Genomic DNA, 25,010 nt, shown 5'->3' on the forward strand with positions numbered 1-25,010 from the left:
TCCCAGCCCCCTGCCCTGCCCGGCCGCGTCCGGAGAGCCGCCGAGCCCGGCCCAGCCACCGCCGCCGCCTCCCCGAGCAGTGCGCCCGGCCCTGCCGAGGCCGCCGACACCAAGTCCTATTTGTGGGCCAGGTACCACGAGATGAAGAAGCTGGTCTACGGTAAGAGCCGGGCCGCTGCGTCCCGCGGCTTCGCCTGCGGCTGCCGAGCCCTGGCCGTGACCCGCGGAGCCGTCCCGTCCTGCCCCGCCCCGCCCCGCCACGGTTCTGCTCCCTACCCAGCTTGCTGGGGCGACCTGCAGTCAGGCTACCCTGAAGGGATCCTCCCTTTAGAAAGAGGATCTTGCCGGCAGCTTCTCGGCGGGCACCCAGGGAGACTGAGAGCAAGGAAGGCCCGGGTGCTGCTGTTCTCTCAAAGGTGGCGAGGCCACCTGCACTGAGCACGGAGCAGTGAGGACCCGGCAGGCTCAGTGTGCCTGGGTCCCAGGGGGAGCGCCAGAATGGGCTCAGATAACGAGCTTTGTTGCTGCTGGGTGGGTGGTGGAAGGGGCATGGAAAGTGGCTACACCAACAACTGACTTGTAAAGCCTCACCACCAGGACAAATGTTAGTCCTGGTTGGATCCTTATGCTTCTGCTAGCTTGTTTCTTGGTGATGAAGTGTGGCTCTGAATCTTGTTGATGCAGAGAGGACCATGGGGAGCTACCATGACGATGGTTTTGGCCCTGATCGGGGTTCTCAAACTTTGTGATACTGTGACCCTGTAAAAACTTACGTGAGCCCTCCCCCATGATTAAAGCTATTGACTTCATTAGGATTAGGTAGGAGATAGACGAAGCACATTCACTAACCCGTACACGCCAAGATTACAAAACAAAAGAGACACTTCCAATGTGGGTGAGTCCAAGAACATGTGCGTGGCGGCTGGGGAAGGGAAGCAGGCAGAGCATTTGCGCGCTGGGGAGGGAAGAGAAGTTTGCGACCCCCTTTTAAGTTGCTCGCGACTCCCTGGGTCTGTCGCTGTTTGAGGACCTCTGGCCCAGACGGTTTTTCTGACCTGGCAGGGGAGGTGCACTTCTTTGTGGCCTTGAATGAGGGTCCTTTGCAACTCACGCAGCCCAACCCCTGCAAGAATCTACAGTACCTCCAATACAAGGAGCTCGGTGACATACTTTATGGTGATGGGGGATTGCTCTCGGACTTTCCCTCTCGCTTGCTTCTTTGGCTAGGAGGACAAGCAAGATTAGAGGGCATCTGAACTCCAAGACCTTTGGGCCTGGGGCTTGCATGTATGCTTGCCATAGGTTTGGGAGTATCTGAAGCCCCAGGCTGAAGAGTCTGGGAGGTAGGATACTTGCTGGTGGTAGCACCGCACAGGCTTGAATAACTGAGTTTTGCTTAGTCAACAGAATTTAGAACTGATTTGGCTGACTTAGCCCAAGATGCAAAATCAAAAAAATAAAGAGGACCATGAATACCAAACATCTTTATCCTGGCAGGCAGTGTTTCCTCTAAGCTGCGCAGGTGTTCCTGGCAGTGCGGTATGACTGCTTCTGCACGGCCGTGCACTCCACACCGTTTAGAGGGAACACTGCTAGCAGGTAATCCAGACTCTTCCCATCAGGATTGTAAGTGTTACTGCCTCAACAAAAGAGAACTTGTGCTGTATTTATTTATTACGTAAATGGAAGACTGCCAAGCCAGCACTTTTTAGCCATATTAAACTCCTAATATTAAAGTAACAAAGCATTTTCCACAGCACAATAAAATGGAAAAACTGTTCCCTGCTGATGCTGTAATTCTTGAAATTTCCTGACTAAGCACCCTCAAAAGCCTAGAAACACTCTGACTCTTCTCTTTTATTGTTTAAGTGGTTTTGTTGCCCTGTAGTTAAAGGGAGGGGGAAGTAAAGGCAGATGCTTCTCTTGAGTGAGTGTAATCTGTTAAGAGAGAAATCTTGCCTGTTTTACTATAATTACTTTTTTTTTTCTAATGCGAGAAATGATACAAAGTGTAAGGTTCTGTGTACAAGTCAACCGCAAAAAACATATGGTTGAAGCTAAAGAATTATTGGTATGTTTTGAGCACCAGGCTTTATACACAGTACTTGTTGCTTAACCTGATTCATCAAAGGGGTGGACTTCTTTAATATTAAAGTGAAATCTGCAAAGTGATTCCACTTTATCAGACTTGAGATAATACTTGTTAATTTCTTACAGTTCATTTTTTCTTTTGTTTTATTCTGGTATGCAATGGAGGAAACAGTCTCAAGTGCATGTAAACTGGGAGGAGCTAATGCTACCTTTTGAGTGAAAACATGCTACTTGAGCTAACAAGCTATGATTTCTTTATTTGCACAATGACAACACTCCATATGATGCATTTATTAGAATTACTTGTAATGATGATCACAGGTACACAACACAAGGTAGGTGATGTGCATGCAAAACAGGCTCTTGCTGAATACCTGATTGAAGATTTTGGTAATGTTCTGCATAAAAAGCTCCTCACAAAGATTGGTTAACTTGCAAAAATTTCAAGATCTGGTGTCTCTGAAAAGGTATAAAAACCCATGCTTCTTTTTGGTATTCTTAACTTTGAGTTGCACCAGTATGTCAAAGTTAGCTTTGTATAACACTTAATTCAAACTTCAATAGAAAATGAATGTCTGATCTGCACTTGTTTGAGACTAATCAAATCTGACAGCATTTTCTTTTGTAGTTAGTCAGGGTCATGCTTGGATACACCCAAAATATTCTATATGGTTCAAAACCTGTCTGAAACTGGGTCTTTCTTCACTTTCTTTTTTCTTATTGGTACTTTTCAAGGTATATCTGTTAAAGAGAAGGTATATCTTTTAAATTCTACTTTTGTTAACCAGCTGGTTCATTCAGTGATTGCACTATGAGTTCAGCATAGTGTTTCAAACTAACCTCTAAATGTTCTTGCTTTTTCAGTTATTTCACCATCGTTCTTCTATCACTTTATTAGTTCTCTATTTTTATTGGCTATGTTTCAAGGCAGTAGGTCCTGCTTAGATGGATATAGCAGAGCATTCTGTGGCACAGAGCAACAGAAAGAGTACCTTCCCTGGGATGAAGTCTAGTTTTGTTATTGATACAATGATTGCAACACAGAGTGAAAGATTAATCTCTCAGGTGGTTTGCTGAGCTTTTCAGCCAGTGCAGTGATGTTAGACTGATTCAGTTGTAGCTGATCAGGTTCAAAACTGTAATGGTAATGAGCAATTATATTAATAAAAATGTATATCTTTTCAACTTAACCTACCATTTTCAAGTGAAGGGAGGGGAGAGTGTATGTGTGTGTTTCAGTGAACCTCATCACTGTATGGCACTTTTTTGTCAACTGCTTCCTGCCATGTTTAGGATATGACCTGTGAATGCTTTTCACTGGAGTGTCCCCAACAGTCTGTGCACAACATTGTAGGGGAAAGGAGCAGAGTGTTTTTGGCTGCTCTGTCATCCTCTTGTAGTTTCCACAGTCTGCCTGGGAGGGGCAGACCAAGAGGGTGCTCCGGTGCAGCCACTGTCACACTGCCATGGCCAGGTGAAACTGTGCCATGCACCTAATGCAGTCAGATTGGAAGCAGCTGTGGCAAAAACTTCCTGGTCTAACCTTGCATCTTGTCTCCCAGAAACAGGCAGACAGAGCAAGTAGAACTGTCCCATGCACCTTTATTTTCAGGAGGCATGTCACAGATGAATTGAGAGATGGCTGCATCAGGAAGGTCTACCTGCCTGCATAACATTATACAGGCAGGCAGCCACTTTTGTTGCCGCTCTTCCCCATTTGGCTCTGGTGTGCTTCCTGGAAACAGCCGTGCTTGGGGCTGTTTCACCTCACAGTGGTGACAGCCTAGAGAGAGGTGCCACTGCCACCAGGTAAAACTGCCCCATACACCATTCTTTGCTGGAGGTATGTCAGAACTGAACTAGGAAGAGCTGTAGCAGAAGTGGTATGCCAGCCCTCCGAATGTAATGCAGGCAGGCATGTCCTTCTGCTGCAGCTGCTGTTTCACCCTGTGCCAGAGGTGCTGGGGTCATTGGTTTTCATGGCACCCCAGCTGAGAACCAGTGGCATATGGAGCAGAGGTGGCAAACTGATATGCATGTCACAAATGGCATGGGAAGCCTGTGTGTATGGTACATGGCAGATTGGGGATAGAACAGGCAGCATGGTGGCAGACAGAGAAGAAAGCAAAAAGCAGAGGAGCAGATTGGGCAGGGAGTGATACTCAGGCAGGGTTTAAAACTAATCTGTGGCATGCTTGCCAAAAAGGCTGGCCCCCATTGACCTAGAACAGCATTGTCTCTGCACATGCACACCAGCCAACCCAGGAAAGGGGAGAGAAGATGGGAACTAACAGTAAGCTCCTTGATTACATGCCTGTTTTTCCAGCCATATATTAGGACAAAGCAGGTATAATTTGCACTTTCTGGGGACTGCTTCAAGCTGGCAAGGAATTTGCAGTTGGTTTTCTCTCCTTCTTTCCCATCTTAATATGGTGAAGTGAACTGTATAAGATAAGATATCTAGGTTGTCACCATATTGGTCTAGAGGAAAGGAGCCATGATTGATTGTATAAAGTAAAGATTCTGTCCCAGAGTTTTTTATTGTATTTGCTATAGCAGGATAGGCAATGTTTTTGGCCGGAGTGCCAAAAAAACTGCAATGTCTACCTTGTAAGGTGCGGGAGTGCTGGCAGGCCAGAAAAGTAAAAGCAGGGTGGGGAAGGGGTACGTGGCAGGACGCACTGAATATTCACAAGGTACCTTCCAGCCCTAAACTTCTGTGAATAATTATAAAAGTTGCTTTTTTTTTTTCTTTACAGTAAATACCAGGTTTTCTATAAATTCTAAACCTGGTGACAATAAATAAAACTTCATATACTACCTTTGTTCTTATGTATTCGTTTTTGTTAAGCATGTTGTGATGAGAGGGGGCGGAAAAAGAGGGAGGGAAAGAAAAAGGAAGAGAGAAGAGAAAGAGGTGAACAAAGAAAAGGGGAGAGAAAAAGAGAAGAAATAGAAAAATGGGGAGAAGAGAGGAAAAGAGAGAGTGAAAAAAGGGGAAAGAAAAAAGAGGAGAAGAGAGATAAGACAGGGCGCTGTCTGCCTAGGCTCTGGCCCCACCCAGGGCTCACCCACCCCTGGAAGCCTCCAGCCTAGCAGCCCCGCCCACCTGCAGCTCCCCTCCAGGGGCCAGGCTCTGCTGGAGGGCACAGCCAGGGGACAGGGTTAGAAGAACACAGACTGTTTTCCTGACTCTGCCCCTGGTGCCTGCCATGGTGCTGGGAGCTGTGGCTGCTCTGGGAGGCGAGAGCAGCAACTTAAAAAATTTTAAACAATTTTTCCTTTACACACCTCCTGGCATGCCAGGGAAAATATCTCTGTATGCCACTAATTGGCACACGTAATGGGGGTTGCCAATCCCTGCACTATAGTTTCCTGATCTCTTCAAACTATATTTTGCTGTTGGTCTGCAAAGGTTGATTGCTACTGATCTCTTGGGTCAAATACACACTTTGTTCACATTTTTGATTACTTGGTTTTAGCCTTTGCTCACAGTATAGCATTTTGCTCATTGCACTTTGAAAGAGTCTTACCTCATGTCTTTTAATTAGTACAATGCAATTCTGAATAGAACGTGCACCCGTGTTTCTCTCGTACATTCAGGTATATTGTCTTTGTGTTTAAAACATAGGGAAACAATAGAAGTAGAGGTGCACTGATATATTGGTTGCATATTAGATTGGCACTGATAAAAGGAAAATTAATATTATCAGCTGTCAGGTTTGTTTGGGTTTTTTTTGTGGCCAGTGTAACCAATTAAAGTTCACCAATAAATATAATATGCCTTCTGGCTGGAGTCCCAGATACCGCATGCATGTGTGCAGCCGCACTCATGCATGTGGCCAGGAATGCAGCTGGGCAGCATGGAGAGAATTGCCCTGCAGGTAAGTTTTGGGGATGGTAGATCGAGGCCCCCAAGGTGAGGGAGGGAGAGGGGCAGGGGCTAGGGGCACTGCCTAACCAGGACAGTGAATGGGACCCCGGGCTGGAGTGGGAAGTGGGATGCAGCTCATCCAGGGGGCGCAGGGGCAAGGTGGGAAGGTGGGGCAGCTATCCACCACTGCATGCACCCCCAGGGGAGGCATGGGATGGCATGTGCCCCACCAGATTTGTGCACAGGGTGAAAGCGGGCTGCTTGCTGTGGTCTTACGGCTCTCTGCTCTGCCTCCTTTCCCTAGAAGCCCCACGCTAGCCACGTGCCCCTTGCTGACCCGGCAGCAATGGGTGTGGTAAGTTGTGGGGCAGGGCCCCCGAGGCAAAGGCAGCAGGGCGGAGAGCCCCAAGCCTGCAGTAAGTAACCCACATCCGCCCTCACCCTCCTTGGCTCGGCTCTGGTTAAAAGCATCTCTGCGCTTAAAAACGGTGGTGGCAGTGCTTGAACTAAAGCTCATTTGAGCTATATTTCAGGCACCTCCACCACCAGTTTTAAGCACTGGGACACTGATCCCCTGAATGAGCCGCCCATGGCTCTGTTCCACTCCCTGCCCCAGGCCCGGGTCCCATTCACTGCCCTGGCTAGACAGCGCCCCGTGCCTCTGCCCCTGCCCCACTCCCTCCTCCACTGTGTGAGTCTCAATCTGCCCCCATTCCTCTAGACTTACCTGCAGGGAGCTGCTCCCCACACTACCTGGCTGCATTCTGGTAAATCAGCTTTTGGATTGGTATTGGCTGATATGACTGGTTAATAATCGTCTATTGGTATCGGTCAAGGAAATCTTTATCAGTGCACCCCTAAATAGAAGGGATGCCGAGAACATTTAAAAAAAAGTAACAGGGATTGGTATGATACAGGATGGGTGAATCTCAAAAGGTCAGGACTTATCACTCTGATAGACATGCATAGGTGGCGGAAGGCTGGGGCTAATGAGACTTAGGCCCCCCAAAAGCAGGACAGCAGTGGCACTGTACAACACTGCAGGGCAGCCCTGGTGTGGGCTCTGGGTGGCTGCAGTGGTGGTGGTGGTGGGGCAGATAGAGGCTCCTGCAGTGCCCAGCAGGTAAGTGTGGAAGGGGCGAGGGGGAGGGAAGGGGTGTGGGGGGGCAGATAGAGGCTCCCACAGTGAGGGAGGGAGTAAGCCAGGGGCTGGGGTGAATGGGGCCCTGGGGTGGGCTGTGGGAGGGTTGGAGCCAGAGAGGCTCATTAAGGGGCATGGGGGAGCTCCTGCTGCTGTGTGTACCCCTGGGGCAGGCATGGGGGGGTGCCCCCTGGATTTGTGCACGGGGCTTCATGGAGGTGGGTTGCCACTGCAGGCTGGGTTGTGCACCCAGCTGCTGGTGCCTCAGCAGCTGCACGATGCCATGTGCCTCCTGTGAGCTGGCTGACTTGTCCCCTGCCTGCCTGGTGATGGGAGGCACGTGACGTTGTGCCCCATGTCTGCCCCATGGGTGTGTGCCCCAGGATAAGCTGCTTGGGCTCCATTCTTCCCAGATTCTGTCCCTGCCTCTGTCCCACTCTCTCCTTCACTGCGGGGGCCTTGATCTACCCCTCCACTCCCCTTCTTTTTCACACAATTACCTGCTGGGTGATGTGTGTGTGTGTGTGGAAGTATCTTTCAAGTTTTACTCATCTGCCTGCAAATAATATTTTCTCCCTTCTCCTGTGTAGACACGTATCATTCCAGGATACAAGGTTTGGGAAAGCCCCGAAGTGTATTGCATGGTATAAGGCCCAGTAAGGAAGTATCTCAGACCTGATGAAAGAGGCAGAAGGAAGCTTGGAGTTTTGGTTTGGGTTGGGGTTTCTTTTAAGTTTTACTTATTTCTATTAGTGTTTTGGCAGCAGCTCAAACTGGTTGGAAAAGCTCTAAAATAACTACTAAACTGGAAATCCACCAGAGTGAGCTGCATGTTCACTAGCCTTAAGGATGAAACTTTTAAAAAAAATAGCATGAGGTACCTTGACTAAGTGTAAAATTAAAGGCTTTGTATGTTCCATGGAGGGAAAAAAAAAACTCCTCTGGATAACTAACTTATTGCATAGTCTGGTAGCATTTATGAGTATTCCCAGAGCCATGTTTATATATAACTACTTTCTGTCTGGGTAATAATAGGGCATTGCTATACTCTTCTGAACAAGGCAACTATAGAAGGACCATGACATGAAGCTGATCCTGCATGGCTGCACAAGAGGGACCTGTTCCTTACGTAATGCCCACCTCCCTAACCATTGTAGCTTAGTGTGTAGCTGTGTGGGGGTTTTTTTTTGTTTGTTTGGGTTTTTTTAGAAAGCAGCCAAGCGCATAATTAGGGCTGAGAACTGTGTAGAGGAAAAGAATAACTTTTTCCAGAGCTGTTAACTGGAATAAAGAATCATTTTAAATTTTAACATGAAATAGAGAATGAAGACCTGTTTAGGAGGAAGAAATTTCATAGTATTTGAAATGTAGCCGGTACAACTATGCTGAATGGTGGAAAACACTGCAATGAAATGCAACTTCAAATAATGCTCTAAAGCATTGCTTTTCAAGCAGAATGCCATGGCATCCCTGATGTACCTCGAGAGCCTTTCAATGGTACTGTGGCATGCAATGCAATGCTAGTACTGTTAAATGTCCTGACATGATTCCCCCATGAAGTGTGGGAATGAGGGAGGCTGCTGAAGCACTAACTACCACGCTTCAGCAGACTCGATTTAATTGAGTCTGCTCTAATGCACTGCAGTTCAGATGTCGGAGTAGCCTCTTTGCTTATGTACAGGCACCCTCCAATATGAGGTACTAAATTAACACGCAAATGTGCCATAGCACAAGTGCATGCTTTTTTTTTTTTTTTTCAGTGACACAATGCATGGAAGCCTACTAAGCTTATTGGACTACTACACATTAGTGTATTAGCATGGTGTTTTACGCACCAGTTTAATACACAGAATAGGCTACTGTGCCTTAAAGTGCATGTGTAGATGTGCCCACTGATTTGTTGTGGAGATGGGTAGGCCTGGCATCTGTCATAGTCTGCTACACCAGACTTCAACAAGACAGTCATTTTGTCATCCTGAGCAAAATGGTTTAAACCAGGGCATTTCTTGATGGGGAGGGGGCTTAGAGGGGGGAGGAGCTTGCAGGGGGGGAGATTTTTTGCATGGCCTAGTGGCTTGACTGGTGCAGCCCCTGGTATGCATGACCCCTGGGGACTTAGAAGTTGGACAGTCCCAGTCTAAACCCCTTTCCCCTCCCTCTTTTCCTTTCCTTTATTTTTTTTTAATACCACTTATAGCTGAGCTAGAAATTACACCTGGATATCCATTTTTTTTGACACCTACACACCCACTGTGTATGTGTAAGGCGTATGAGATACGGCTCTAGTTGATTTATTAGAACAAAGCAGAGAATCCATCTTTATCAGCCTTATACTTTAGGAACTTAGCTTGTTTATTTCGGTTTTTTCTGGGTTTTTTTGCTTGTTTTATGAAAAATAAGTTTGGTATGTGTGCATAACACCAATGTGGGTACAACAAATGAACAACCAAACTAAATTTGGATAATTGTTCTGTTCTTCATAGATCTTTTGGGAATACATTTCCAAATAACAAACTTTGAAATCTGTTTTAAAGGTTTCAGGCTTCTTATATCTGAAGCTTATGTTGCCATATTTTTTTTAAATTAAAAAAACAGCATATATTTTCTCAGGCTATATATAAAGACTACCTGTCCAGCAAATCCTCCAGCTGCCAGCTATTGTAATCCTGGAACTCTGACAGTTCTAAAACCCCCAAACTGCATGACTTCTATATAGGTCAGTACCTTATATCTGGTTGATACTCAACATCAGTCCCACTTGCCATATTCGCTAGGCATGAAGACATGGCTAGAAGTTTTCATGATGTCTTTATTGAAGAGTAAAGTATTTTAATAGTCAGTTTCACTGTCTAAGCTTATTGGACTAAACCCCTTTCCTCTTTTTTGTAGTAGGAGCCCCAACTGCTATTGGATCCAAAAACAAAGAGCTGAAACTTAATTTGACTGTATCTTTACAGTCTCTCTCTCTTTTTTTTTTTTTCCAGATCTCCTTCCACCAGGGGTCTGCAATCTCCTTAACCCTGCAGCTATCTATGCAAATAATGAAATCAGCCTGGGAGATGTTGAGATCTATGGCTTCGATTATGATTATACATTAGCACAATATTCTAATTTATTACACTCAATGATTTTCAACACTGCCAGAGACATCTTAATTGAACAGTACAAGGTAACCTTTTGCTAATGGGATGAATGTGTGTTTTAATTTATCAATTTTATTTTTAGTCCTTAAAATTACTTTTGTAAAGCATGTTGTATGAAGTTTTCTTGTGAATTTACATAATTACCACTTTTCACAAATCTTTATCATTTTGTGGTTACTCTGTGCTAACTGTAACACTGCAAGCATCAGTCTTCCAATAGCTGCATATTCAAATAAAAGACATCTCAATGTTGTCTAATCATCGTTTTACTAAGACTTGGAAAAAGGTACCAAAGAGTGGCAGATGTTTCGGCTGCTATATGTAACTTAACTTGGCTGCTGCCCTTCTCCTGGAGACTCTTAGCTTTTTATAGCCCTTTTGACATCACCTGTGAGACTCAATCAAGGCCAGGTGTTGTTTGATGCCATCCAGTCAATTTAACAAGCATCACTGGTTACCTAAGAGAGTGACAAGGGCTCAAGCCCCTGTCCCCATGCCATGAGGTCAGTGCCAACACAAAGCCACTCACATCTGCAGTAACCCTGGGCAACAGAATTGACAGACGGGTGGGAAAACAATGGCAAGGAAAAACGTAATAGAAGAGTCTGGGAAGAAACTGGGATGGCATTCTTCCACACATGTGACAGTCCAGATGCTTTAATAAGAGTAGCTCTTGCAGCCACTCTAATTTTAAAGCGTTCCCTCCCCTCCACTCCTGCTACATGTGTATAAATACCCATAAAGATTAGAAATGTTATTTATTTAAAAACGGGAAAGGTGGAAAAACAAACTGAAAGCTGATATCCCTCAGAAATCAATGGCTGGATGAAATTTATCTTCTCAAACCTCAGGAAAAGCCTCCCATGTGTGACTGACTTAATAAATAGATTTGCCATCCCTGCCAACATATTGCAACCATATCTTCAGGATACCAGCTAGGTGCTGTAAGGATCAGGAATTCAATTGCTTACTCAAGCACGTCAGATTTGTAAAGTTACATTATGGTCTTCTAGTATCTTGAGTATTTGGAACACTGTTGGATGTGGGATAGTAGGTTTTCATGGATAGAAAGCCAGATCAGTCTGCCAAATTATTCATTCTTATAAAAACTTCTTTGTTGCATGAAACTAACAGTGTTCTTATTGTGTGTTTGGGTTTTTTTTTAAAGTATCCAGAAGGGCTTGGGAAATATGACTACATTCCAGGATTTGCCATACGGGGACTTCACTATGATGTGAAAAAGGTAAGTCACGCACATCTGCTTCATACTTCTAGTGTACTGATACTACAGGAAGGAGTTCTTTGAATATCTCTTTCTTGTAATGACATGATTGAAATGATTTTCAATAGAATATATACTGTGGATTATTTTCTTTACCTGCTTATTCCTCCCTTGTAACCTCTCTGGGGCAAGGACTACCTTCTCTTACAGCATAATGAGGTACCACTTGTTCTTAGGACCTCTGGGTGTCACCTTAAACATCATGAGAATATTTGCCGATATGAGAGTAAGATAGGTAGATAGTGGTATACAGAATAAACCCAAAGCAGATCTTTTCATTTTGTATAACTTTTTTAATACTTCTACAAATTTGAAGCTTGTGTAGTTACTGTGGATATTCACTGGAGAGGTAGTGTTTAGGAATATTAGGGAATAACCTGCTTTCATAGTGGTTATTAGGTAAATAGCTCTGATACTACACCTTTATCTGTGGTTTGCAGTTGTAAAGCATGAGTCTGTTCTGTCCTTGGCTAAGGAATTCCAGATATGGCTACAGAGTACTGAGATGAGAGAAGAAATAACTTGTGAAGAAGAGAACTCTCAACAAGAGACTTGCCCAGCTTTCTTTTGTTGCGGGGGTGGGGAGAGCATGTTTCATTTTGTTTAAGTCAAATGTGATTGCATATAGATCTGTACAGATAAGGACTTCCTCTGAAATACATACTTCCTAATGTGAGATATATATAACATTAAGACAATGTTCTGTTAAGTTCTACATTTCTTTTCTATCTGTAGCCTCTTTCAGAGAGATGCAGTAGAACCTGGTCTGTGGTACATTTCTTTGTGATGCTTCCAAACAGCATTCCCTCTAAGTTGTGTGGCATGCTCATGCTGCACTACCAGGTGCAGCTGCGCATGCCATACAACTTAGAGGGAACGCTGCTTCCAAACTTGTTGCAGGGTGGTTTTAAACACAGTTTTAAATGTATTCACAACTGAGATTTAATTTAACTGCAATTAAAGTAATCAGGACTTCAAACTTATTTAGGTTCTTCTTGAATAAACATGGGTAAATAGGCATTTTGTATTTCTTTTCACAGAGCCTTCTGATGAAGATTGATGCTTTCCACTATGTCCAGTTGGGCACTGCATATAGGTCTGTCAGATGAGAACACACTTTACTAAATGCTCAACACTTCACATTCAAAGTCAGATCACAAAAATCTCAAAATGTAACTTAGAGTGAAAAGCAGCCTTCTCTAGCTTTTCCTGTTCCTACTTGCTTTGTCTGGCGTGCACTTACATGTGGCTGCTTTGCTCAAGCATTTTGAGCCAAGTGTGGGAGTAAAGGCTCAAACTTTTGTCTTGTGGTTAATGATGCATAGGATTACTTATCCCACTCAGGCTAAGTTGTAGAGAAATCTGTGTAGGCAATTTATGCAACTAAATCATTATACCAAGGATAGACTTTCTTTACAGAGAAGTTCATATGTGCAAGAGCCACCTTGACAAAATTCTGCTCATGTTGGAAAGCTATGAGGAACGTCTTTTGCAAGTGAAAATGAAGAGGTAGCTTTGAACTTCATTGGAATGGGATGATTTTCTAGGAGGGTAAAGGAAAAATGATCTAATAAGCCAACGAATCAGGATTGCCTTTCTTCAAGAAGAGCAGGCTGAGAGCTGGCTACAAGTCCTTGAATAGAACATTAGTAACCAACATAGTCACTTTAATTGCTTCTGCATGCTGTGTCTTGGCAGCTGTTGGACTCATTCAAGGTGGGAATGATGTTCTTGATTTAAAAGCTCTTCCTATTCCATGGCAAGTCCTAAACGGTCTTGAGTGCCAGCAAGTCCCATTGTTTTCACTGAGATTTGGGTATGGTGAGCACTTGCAGGATTAGATTTATCTTTTAGAAGCCAGGGAATAAATGCAAAGTAACATGAGAGCCTTTGCTTTGCATGTTCTGTGGGGCCATTCCAAGGATATAGAGCAAAGTAATGTTTTGCCTTTCTTTAGCTGGCTGGAATAGTTAAATATTTTTCCAAATAAGAGCCAAGCAACTCATGACTAATATCCCCACCTTACCTCTAAAATCTGTTCTGGGTTTTTGAACCTCCTCCAGAATAAGTGATGTCAAATATTTGCCAACATTAATTGAACAAGCCATTTACACTGAGACAATAGTTAAGGTTAGTAATGGCTGACACAGGAACATGTGAGCCCCTTTTCTCCTCTCCCTCCCTTTCCTACATACCTAAAAGTGGGTCACCATAATAGTTTGTTAATTTTCATGACTACCGTTGGCATGAGCAGAAGCAATTTTAAGTGCGCACATTACAACATATAACATCATTAGACTGGAAGAAAAGCTGATGCCATCTATAATATTTTCTGTGCGATTTACCCAGCTTGTGCTACCATATTAAGTGATATTCTACCTGTTGCTGCCTTTGAGGCATTGGTGCTTCTGACTGTGGTGCATTCTTTCAATTGGAAGGTCAAAAACTGTACCTAAAACACAACTTTTTAAATTGAAAGTGGTAGCTAGGGACTTCTGCAATGAGATGTTGGCATTAGATTCAGATAGAAGTGAACTTTTTTTCATTGCAGCATGGGGGACAGATGCACAAAATGAGGTGGCATATCTTTTAACCCTCTCACCTTTGTCCCTCCAAGGTCCCCCTCTTGCATACGAGATCCTCATTTACTTTCCAGTAGCATGTGTTATATTTGGCAAGAGACTTCAATCAGGTTTTGATTTCCATCCTATAACTTGTAATGCCTCTTTAATTCAGCAGCGGTATAAAAATATTGCCTGTATAATTGGCTTCAGTTTTGTCAAGCAAAAATTTGATAGAATGAAGTTGGTGATTCTCAAACGGGGAATGCTGCGAGATGCTTTCATAGTGTTATTAATACTATTAGGTGTGCAAACATGTGCATGATTCATAAGATAAACCCAGAGATTTCAAATAGCAATCTGTAGTGTCAAAAATGTTCTTACCTGTTGTGGTTCTCTCAGTTCTTTGCAGCAGCAGAATTGCTCTATTTTTCCATAGTAAAAAAAGTAAAAGTTAAAAGCTGGCATTGTCTGAGTGGTCCCTTGAATCTAAAATGGTTGAGAACCACTGCTCTAAATTAAGGAATTAATTCAGAAATGCTTCATTCATTAGGTCCTAACATTGTCCTTACTTAGCATTTGTTTCCACTGATATCAATGAGGCTTTGAAACTTATTGTAGTTATCTATATAGTGCCCCTGCCAAATTAAGGCCACCCTTGCTGATTATTCCCACAAGCTTTAGTTTTAAGGACATTGGCTCTAAGTGATATTATGGGAGAAAGGAATGTTCTCCTCTTTAAAAACCTTAAATCATCCTGGACGATTTTCCAATTAAATATCTTTTTGGACAAAGCATGTAAGATTATGCAGATTTTAAACTGTATCTTCTTTAATCCTGCATCAGAGCCCTCAGAATGGCATCATATTCTCCCTGAGCACTGAAGCCAAATGTTTTTCTTTGAATTTTGTGTTTTTTGTGGCTAAGCTCCAGTTAAATTAAAATCTTAAAATTCCTAGAGGTAGAATTTATTTCCTTGTATACTGGCTTGTTACTCGTTTTCTGGAATTGCCTCATACTTCACAGAAGCTTCTTGAGTGGGTCTATTATGAACAACTTGTTTAAATCTGTTTATAATTTTTTTTAAACAAACATTCAGTACCTTCAAAAACTTTTCCCATGGGAAACATTCTCACTTGTTGATTTAAAAAGAAGGGTAAGATCACTGCTCATTGAGTAACAGTTTGGAAAATAATCCAGTGCATGCATCTGCAAACTAATAAAACCTATTACATTTTTTAAAGTTACACTAAAACATGGCAAAAAGTAGACTTGTATAATAAAATAAGATTATCTTTGATTTATGTTTTCTTTAAGACACTACTTTCTTGAGTATTAAAATTAAACAACTCAGAAACATTGAATAATGAACAAACTCTCTACAGGTATTATAAAGATTCTTGGGAAGTCTTGTTCCTTGCATTAGTCAGTTTTGTTGTGACATGATCAAGGCCAGCTACCTTCAGTGGTATACTTCCAAGCTTGGAACAAAAAGTTGTAGTGATAGAGTTTTTTTTCCCCCTCCAAGTTAAGAGCGAATAACACTTCTCAATCAAGCAGAGAGTTGAGCTTCTTAACTATTTAAGTGTCTGATGGAATATTTTTATTGCTGCTATTTCAGAACTCCTGATACGTGCAAAATTGCATTTGGAATTTAAAACTAACATTGTGGCAATGTGTTTTGTTTTGTTTTTTTAAGTTCTAAAGTAAAGGAGGAGTTTGCCTTTTTTTATCTGCCCTTCTTTTTGCATCCCAATAACAGCTGGCATTTAACTGCGATCCACTGACTTTAATTTTATCTTGTAGGGGGTTAAGACCTGTGCCTGATGAAGAGGTTATTGAGTTGTATGGGGGTACACAGCACATCCCTCTGTACCAGATGAGTGACTTCTATGGCAAGGTATTGAAATAACTGCTTCAATGCATTCCTTAACACTGAGATGTGGAATTATTTTTTCCCCTATCAGCTAGAAAATTAAATGCATAAGGATTAAATTCTTATAGTTTCTCCAAATTGAAAAGGGAGAGACCTTAAAATCTTTGAAATAGTCATTCTGTGGAGCTTAACCAAAGGGTGAAGAAGCTACAAACTGTCTGAAATGATTGGAATATTGGTTCAGGACTGAGTAACTGAGAAGTGAAGTTGTGACAATCTAATAGATAAAAGGTGCTTCATCTTTAGACTCGTTGGTCAAATCCAATCCATCACATGTGACAAAGTCATCAGGCCATCCACAAAGCGTTCTCTGTAATGTGTGAACTTTTGTCTAGTTTCTAATGTACAGAAATGCCATCTAAAAAGCATGCCCTTTCAGGATAGGCATCCTGACTGGACAGCTCAGCTGTAAGGCAAAATGTGGGCATGAGTTGTACTTCTGAGAGTAGAGACCTCCTTTCAAACTTGTTTTGCAGTAAATAGATTTTAAAATCTATCCTGTCATGTAGTTGCAAGTTTGAATTTTAATTACTAACAAATGAGTGGAAGCATCACGCAAAATCTATAAATGGCTTCAACTACACTGGGCTTCCTGCACCTTCAGATCTTTCCTTATATATGGAAATGGAATTGAGCCCCCTACCTGAATAATCTCATTCATCACAAATTAAAATGGTGGCCTAGGAACCATGTGATACATACCTAGGTATCAAAAGAAGAATGCATCTTTAAATTTGTGAACAGTTAAACAAACGTAAAAATATGATCATTTTAAAAAACCATTCAGATGAAGCCTTTTTTGGGTAATTATGTTAGTTTTAATGTTTGTTTCTCTTGTTCTGTTGGTCGGTTGGTTTAAAATCACAGCAAATGGATGTACACTTGTACCCTGTTCATTATTCTAGTATCTGTACCTACAGCACAAACATCCAGAAAAGTTTGATACATTTCCTATTGCCTTGGGCTCCAGAAACCATGCTGAAATATTTTAAGTGGGGTGGATTCTGGGTGTGTGTAAATGTTTCCTGGCAGCTCAAGATCTGGAAGTATTTATTCTTCTATCTTTCTTCTACTCGAACTCTTAAATTTGCCCATATTGGTTCTAAAGGAGGAGGGAAAGAAACAAGGGGGTGGGCTTGCGCACATGGCAGGGAGGACTTCTAGAAGCATCTAGCTTCATGTCCTAGAAGCTTTGAGAAAAACAAAATCATAAATCCATGCCCTGACTCAACTTATGCTTTTATTTTAGGCTCCTTGTTTATTAAATCTTTTTTGTGAAAAACAAATCTGTCCTCGTAGAAGACCAGACTTAATACATTTCACCAAAACCCCTGTAGGTCAGCTATGTTAAATCAACAACACGAGGTCACTTTTGAACACATTTCTCTATCTTGGAAACAGCTAGTCTGAACAATTTGCTCTTTAAGAAAGTAAATACTTTGCTTGTGCCTAGAACTTGTTCTCGGCTCCGAAATCACTTTCTGAATATTCTAAACAAACCAAGTGTCTCTGCATCCAGCTCCCAAGGAAAGCTGACTTCAGACAGCCTCAGGAAGAGCATTACACTGGTGTAAGCATTATTACCGAATTCAAGCACAGACTTTTCCTCTGTTTTGAAGTGTAGTTTTTTTAGTAATAGTGCCTTTATAGAGCTACATACCTCTCTCGGTCTCTGTCTCAGTATGGCTTATATTTTTAGTAGCAGGAAAATTATTTATATCTCAATCCTTTTCTCCACTTATTTATATTTTCTTAATGCTTTTCTCCACTTTTTCACATGGAGAATATTCTTCTAGTGAAGACAAGGAAGATGTAATTTGTTCAGGTGACCATCAGTGGTACTCGGCCTTTGTGAGAGAGATTTAGGAGAGAGGTCCTGATGTGACAAAATATACTCCTGTCTCAATTAGAAATTCAGCACTCAACTTTGCTCACTTACTGGTCTAGCCCTTTGGCATAGTGTTCATTTGATCCTTGTTGATATTTTAGTTAACTGTCAATCCTCTGGATCATAGGTATGCACAAGAGGTCTAGTCAGATGCCTGATGAATGTGTGTGTGGTTGACAAGCTCAGTTCGAGAGCGGCGTAGCTTGTTAGAAGTTTCACAGATTCATATGTTGTTTGAGTTGGGTCCAAGTTGTATAGCACGCTGCTTTCTTCTTCCTTGCTTTGATTCCATCCTCTGGTTCAAAACTGCTTAAGGCTGAGCTGCACCCAGTGCCAGATAGTTCTTCCAGGTTGACTGGGATTCTGCACACTTCTCCCAGCTTTCTATGTGGATGTTGGACAACTTCATTATAATATTTGCATACATCGTGGTAGTACCACAGAGGGCAACCTCACTTTCTAGATCAGCCTCAAATCTCTCTGTATAAAATGATTTTGGGGATAAGGTCTCCTCCCATTCTCCTGACATGGCTGATCCATTGTAACCTCCTCTTCTTGATAGAGGTTTTCTAAGTGCGTCAGTACCTCTGTGTCTTGGTATTCTGACTTCCCACTTAATTTTTGCAATCTTAAATGGACATCTCATGTGGAAGCTGTTCCATTTCTTAATGTGCTTAGCTTATGTAATCCAAGTTTTTGAACCATAAAGCAGGGATGACGGCACACAAGTTAGATAGTTTCACACCTTTACCTTAGTTGATAGTTCGTTGTGATTCCATACATGTTTCTGTAATAGCCCGAAATTCTTAGCTGATTTTCCAATTCTGTTAATTCAGTCTGGAAGTCAAGGTTCTTGCTGATTTTGTAGAACCCAAGTAGCAAAAATTGTCAATGGTACCAACAGATTTATCCTCCAGATAAATATACTTTTTTTTCCTAATTCTCTTCCAGACTCTTGGTCCAAACACCATAGTATGTCAGGCATAGGATTTTTTTACTAGAATAAAGGACCCAAAGAAGCAGCAGATATCTCCTCATGGTACACTTAACTTGAAATTCAGCAATTTCTCTCTGCTGTATTGTTCAAAGCTAAATTGGTTTCTTGAATATTTAATGTGTTTATCTTCTGTGACATCTTCAGAATGATTTATTAGGTTACAATTTAATAAGGGGCAACTGGAAAACAGAATTGAAGTGATTAACACAAGAATTGTTCATATTCTACATGCATTTAATTGGAGACCACCAAAATCCTAGATTACGCTGAACATATATATTCCTACTTGTCAAGGATTTGTTTAGGGCTCCGAAGAGGTATTACACCTTGCAGAAAGTATGCAGACTCCTTTGACAGAGAGATTCTTTAGTTTGAAGCATTTTCCCCAACTGCCTTTCTATCATTAGAGTTCATTAACTGTTTCTACAACCACAGACCAGTAATTCTCAGCTAAGGTGCCATGGCACCCTTAAGTGCTGTGCAAATCTTTTAAGGGTGCCATACAATGTTAGCACTATTAGATGTGCAAATACTAACATGTGATTTTTTTTTTTTTTATTTTATTTATTTATTTATTTATTTATTTTATTTTTTGGTAAGATAAACCCAGAGACTTCATAATGCTTTTGACAGTATGGATTCCTATTTGAACTGTTGTGGTCTTTCTGTGTTCTTTGTAGCAGAAGATTGCTCTGTTTTTTATGTAGTCAAAAAAGAATGAAAGCCAAGAGCTGGTACTTACCAAGGGGTTTTTTTGAGTCTAAAAAGGTTGAGAACCACTGCAGTAGACAAATGAAAAGCAAACTGACTCGAGCTGCAGCTCTCCAGAGGGATTTGGCAAGTTCTTTTCCATATGTTGGTGCCTAAAGTATCAATGGAATGCAGTGGTACTTGAGGTGTTTGGTAGGGGTAGCTCTATATGTAAAACTGACATACTGTATTAAACTAGAATTCATGGTCTAAAACTAATGTTCTGACAAGACGCTACTCCTTCAATACCATCATCAAAATGTTGCCAGGTTTGGCCAATAGCTTGTTTACTAATGTTTTATTAATTTACTTTAAGCAAAAGTTGGAACTGAGTGAGTGCATAAGTAGTGGAAATGAAGTAACAAGGAAGTTTTAAGTAGTTATGAAGCTGTTCTTGTTGGTTTTGCTGCTTTCCCTTTTAGTATGATTGGCTGTTTGGCAGGAGTTTTCTGCCCATGGTTAGGTTTTGAACATACTTACTGTATTTACCTAAATCCAAGATGACTTTGAATTTAAGGCAGACCCCCCAGTAGTTATATTCTGTGCATAGAAAATGATCAATTTTTCTATAACTTTCCATGCATAGAATCTAATTATTGGAAGGTTGTCCTAATCTTTTACTTCCTACCAGTGTGATTGGAAAAGTAATGGCAGGTGGACAAGTGGCAGGGAAAGCAGTGGCAGGTGGCCTAACACCTGTCCCCTGCCCCTTCTACATCTTGCCTCTGCTGGCCCTTTTGGCCCCTGGTGCGCTCCCTGCCTGCTGCTCACCCTATGCTGCAGCTCTGGCTCCAGGCCCAGCTGTGGTCTGACAGCAGCAGCAGCAGCACCACTGATAACTGACCCTGACCTGGGGCAGGCAACAACAGTGGCTCCAGCCCCAGTTGGGGCTGGAGCTGGAGTTGGAGCCACTACAGTGTCTCTCCTTTGCTCCCCTCGGGCCACAAACCTTGTAGTTTTTCCCATGCTTCCCTCCCTGTACGAGCCACTTGAGCCACCCTGGGCTCAACCAGGATGCAGTAGCAGCAATTGCTTTGGCCCTGGTCTGGGGAAGGCAGCAGATGCAGCTCCAGGCCAGGGTCAGAGCCAGAACAGCTGTCTGCCCCTAGCCAATACTCGCATCTAAGGTGAGAGTTCGCCCCCACCATGTTGAACAGTGGAGGGGGAAACCCTTATCCTGGATTTGAGTAAATATGGTAGTTAAACTGTGGTACTTCCTTGACTTAAATACCAAGTGAAACCTCATCAGGAATTTTAATTAAGTGAGCATATTTTGTCTCAGTACTTTGCATCCAAGGGTCTTGAAGTGCACAAACATTTGGCAAAGACGTGACTTTCTTGTGAACTAGATGTATGCAACCTGCAGAGATTGTTGCAGCCTTTTCTGTAATGCAGTAACTTTTATCTCAGTGCAATGTAAAATAGTGACTTTACTGGAAATTAAGAGTATCATATTTTGTTAATCTCAGATTCTGATGTTAATTCTCCTTGTCTTTTGTAAAAGTGCTTTTATTTAATGACAGCAATAACCAATAAATCTATTTTATCAAGTACTTTTTAAAACTTAAGTGCCTGTGCATTTTGAGGGCAGAGGGCCATCAGCTGCTGATGCTTCCTATAGCTGCTGGGCTTTCTCCTGTGCTGTCTTCTGAAAACAAAACAGCTTTATATAGATAGAAGGTGTGATTGGAAATCCATGAAAAGTGACATGGCTGTAAGGTGCAACTCTTTTTCATAATGACCTAAATTTATCTTTCTGAATTTCTTCTTATGTATTCTCTTCCTTTTGACTAGGGTCCTTCATTGAAACAATTCATGGACATCTTCTCTCTTCCTGAAATGACGCTGTTATCCTCTGTTATCGATTATTTCCTAGCTCATGGCATTGAGTTTGACCAGATTCATCTTTACAAGGATATATCTGTGAGTATAAATGATCAAAAAATGATGAAACACTACATATGATGTTGTTGAAAATTAGTTATTCCATATATTGTTTGTGAGCTTTGTACTATCCAAATATAAACTACTGTTGATTCTGAGAAATATGAATTCCTGCCTGCAGTAAAATTAGGAAGCATCTACTACTATATTTTTATAGCTTTTGAGATCTATTCATATGTTACTAAGTCACCATTAAACATCTTTACTTGGTAGAAGTAGCATAAATAAGGGTGAGTGAACAAGGCACCAGCCCTGGACACCAACTTACTGGGGGAGCCAGAATGGTGGCCCTGCCCTGCAAGGAATCATTCCCAGGGTGGAGCATCTTTGTGCTGTGGCAAGAGCAGACATCCAGTGATACTGGAGCAGCAGCTGGGATCTTTGAGTTTCTGGCAGGTAAAACAAACCACCCTGACCACCTCCCCTCTTCAGCATCTACCCCTACTCCTCACCCTGCTTTCTGGCTGGGTTTTGCCTAGGACATATTTTGTTAGTCCTGTTTGATAGTCCTGTGAGGTCATTTTAGCTGCAGCTCCACGTGCGACCAAATCATTTAATGAAGAACGTTGTCCAAATTCTGCACTGTTTTAGGGACATTTCATTTTTACCCTTTTTTATTTTCTATCAACTATATTTTAATACACTATTTATGAAATAAAAACATTCTACAGAATTAATGGCTAATAGCTTATTTGTAGCTTTCTTCAAGAAGATGCAGTTTATTGTTGCTGATCATTGTTTGTCTGATCTTTTTTTGTAAAGGGTTGTGGTAAAGCTAACTCTAAGAATGAGTTTTTAAAAGGTTTAACAATTGTATAGTGATCTAGCAATGCCAACCAAATATGGCCAGGATCTCTATCAACTCTCCAGATGGGATATGGAACGGTTGATTGGTGTGGTCAGATTCCTAGGTTCAGTTAATGTTTTGTACCACACTGATATTGTTCAAAAGTATCAGTAGGTAGAATGTTCTAACTTTCTAAAGGAGAAAGCATAAGGTTTTGTTTTCTGGTTGGTTGTTTTTTTATTCCAACTTAAGCCTCACCTAGATTTCTTCGACCTGATTGTGATTTTAATGGTTGTGTGATTTAAAATATGGAGGACAGGTTTTTTCTTCCCTCTCTGCTATTTGGGATGGGGGTGGGAGAGATGATGGGCAGAAGGCACCAGTGCTTTATCTTTTTGGTTATTTTAAACAGTCTAAAGCACAGTTTGTTAAATGAGCAGGGCCCACAGCAGTGCAGGGTTTGCCGCCCCCCATGGGGGTGGGGGTGTTCTTACCTGTCTGCCGGCTGGAAATTCCGGCCGTGGTAGGCTGACTGCTGGGCCGCGGTTTGCCGGGCTGCGGCCACTTCCAGGCCATGATTTGCTGTGCCACAGCGTAAAAACTGAGAACCCCTGCTGTAAATCGTAAAAGGCATTAATTAGGAGTCTCGGGATTCTGCAGCCTCTGGGGAAATGAAGGCTGCGAAGTACTTGCTGGCAGTTGGCTTTGCTTCTTCTTTGCATCCTTCCATGCCTGCAGCCCTGGCAGTTTTTTGAAGGAGTCCAGCAAGGTTTTGTGGCAGGGGGCTGTATGTCAATCTAAGGCTGAAATGTTTAATTTTTGGAGTGCTTATGATACGTATGTCCCAACCCTTCAATTTCTTTTTTGAGTGAGCGAGCTTTGGGGCATCTTCTAATGATTCCTTCTAAACCATGGATGGATCCACTCTCTAGTTCTGAATGGCTGTAGTCTAAATTCTAGATGAACACTTAAAAAATGGCTATTGATATAATCTAGTAGCTACTCAGTGTAGTGCAGAAGCAGAATGACGCCGAAAAAATTTAATCTGGGCTGTTGCATTGTCTTCTTCCATGGTCTTTGATTGGGAGAGGGGAACTCCTTTGCTCTGAGACTTGATGATTTAAATAGAGTTTTCTGTAAGAGCCCACCTTTTGTGTCCCTAATCTCTGAGATTAATGTTTTAAAGGCAAAGAATCTGATGCGTTCTGTAAAGTATTCAGCAAAGTAGGACTTTTTTTTGTATAGAAACAAGTATGGTACTCCTCCTGGTCTGAAATATGGTATCACTATTTCTCAGAATTCTGCATTCTCACAATAGTGATGCAGGTGAATTGGAGATGCCCTGGAAAACATCTGCGTTCCCCCAGTGTGGACTCTTTCTTGCAGAGAGCTATTGGATATTTCTAGAAGTTAAATTGACACAACTTTTTGTAACTCATTGAATGAGTCAGCAAGAAATGGTTACTGTTGACATGCTAAGCATTGTAGTAATTCTAAGGAAACTTGTCAGATGCTTATACAAAGTTGAGCACTGCGTATGTTGTGTACTCGTCTAAAGTTCATATCTTATCTGAGTGCCCCAATAACTGAAGCACGTAAACAGCTTGTTTTTCTGCCTCAGATTTGATTAGGTTTCTTGGCACTTATCAGCCCTGTCATCCATCGGAGAGCTTTTTTAAATACCAGATGGTTCTCCTTGGGCTTTAGTTACGGTACAGCTAGGTTTTTTATTATTTTAAAATTTATTTTGGCATTGGGCTAAGGAGTTCACAACCAAATATTGGCCAGCATACTAGCCATTCTGTTCCCTTACTGTAAGTACTCCACTTGGCAAATAAATGTCCTTTAATTTGCCACTTAGTTCCATTGTCAGGGTAGAAATGGTACTGTGTGAACAATTGCCTTTTTGTTTTTAATAGTCAATACATACAACTTCTGTATAACCTGCAAAATTTAAGGTATTTTTAATCCTCTCATCCAGACCCTCAAAAATACCAGTTTTCATGTGTTATTGTAGTTTGTACTTTTTTAGCCAATTTAAAGCCATCTCTAAATGCTCTTGAAGTAAGTGCCTGCATCTTGTTCAATGAGGGTTATTTGCATTCTTGGGTAGGGATAGTTAAATAGTGGGATGTTGTGTCTCTCTTTGTATTACTTCCTTTTCAAAGTTCCTTGTGTGTGGATCCAGTGGAGAACACTCTTTAGAAAATTGCTTTACTTGTAAGTCCCCTAACTCTTGACAAAGTTATGGTCAGAACAGTTCATAATCAAGTATGCATTCCATCTGGCTTCCTCTTCTAAGGCCTAGCAGTGCTACATGGCAGAAGTCTGTTCTTTCATCTTCGGTGCCTATACACGAGCCAGGAGGCTGCTCCAGTTCACGGTAATTGCAGTGTGTTGGAGCAGACTTGATTTAATGCACTTACTGCATTCCAGCCAACCTCCATGTCTTATGTATTGCTTCAAAATGGTAGCAAGGGCACTTTAACTAAAGCTTATCGAACAAGCTTTAGCTAAAGTGCCCCCGCTGCCATTTTGAGCCATGGGGATGCTAATACATGAGATGCCGCAAGATGTTTTGGCTACTCTGGGCTCTTGGAGCCGCTATTATTTAAG

At 42.0% G+C, this 25,010-nt stretch overlaps 1 protein-coding gene across 1 annotated transcript in view; it reads left to right on the forward strand.

The window, feature by feature from the left end:
• Window positions 1-12: 12 nt before the first annotated feature.
• NT5DC2 (5'-nucleotidase domain containing 2) overlaps window positions 13-25,010 on the forward strand; it is a gene marked incomplete at its 5' end in the record, with an annotated part of 52,230 nt that continues 27,232 nt past the window's right edge. Inside the window, 6 exons of the mRNA XM_019505228.1 lie at window positions 13-160; window positions 10,091-10,275; window positions 11,418-11,492; window positions 12,572-12,627; window positions 15,899-15,992; window positions 21,458-21,586. Of these exons, the coding sequence (XP_019360773.1) occupies window positions 13-160; window positions 10,091-10,275; window positions 11,418-11,492; window positions 12,572-12,627; window positions 15,899-15,992; window positions 21,458-21,586 (687 nt within the window). The remainder of the gene's footprint in view (window positions 161-10,090; window positions 10,276-11,417; window positions 11,493-12,571; window positions 12,628-15,898; window positions 15,993-21,457; window positions 21,587-25,010) is intronic.

This window comes from Gavialis gangeticus, unplaced genomic scaffold, assembly GCF_001723915.1.
Source record: "Gavialis gangeticus isolate Ggan-Ray unplaced genomic scaffold, GavGan_comp1, whole genome shotgun sequence".
NCBI lineage: Eukaryota > Metazoa > Chordata > Crocodylia > Gavialidae > Gavialis > Gavialis gangeticus.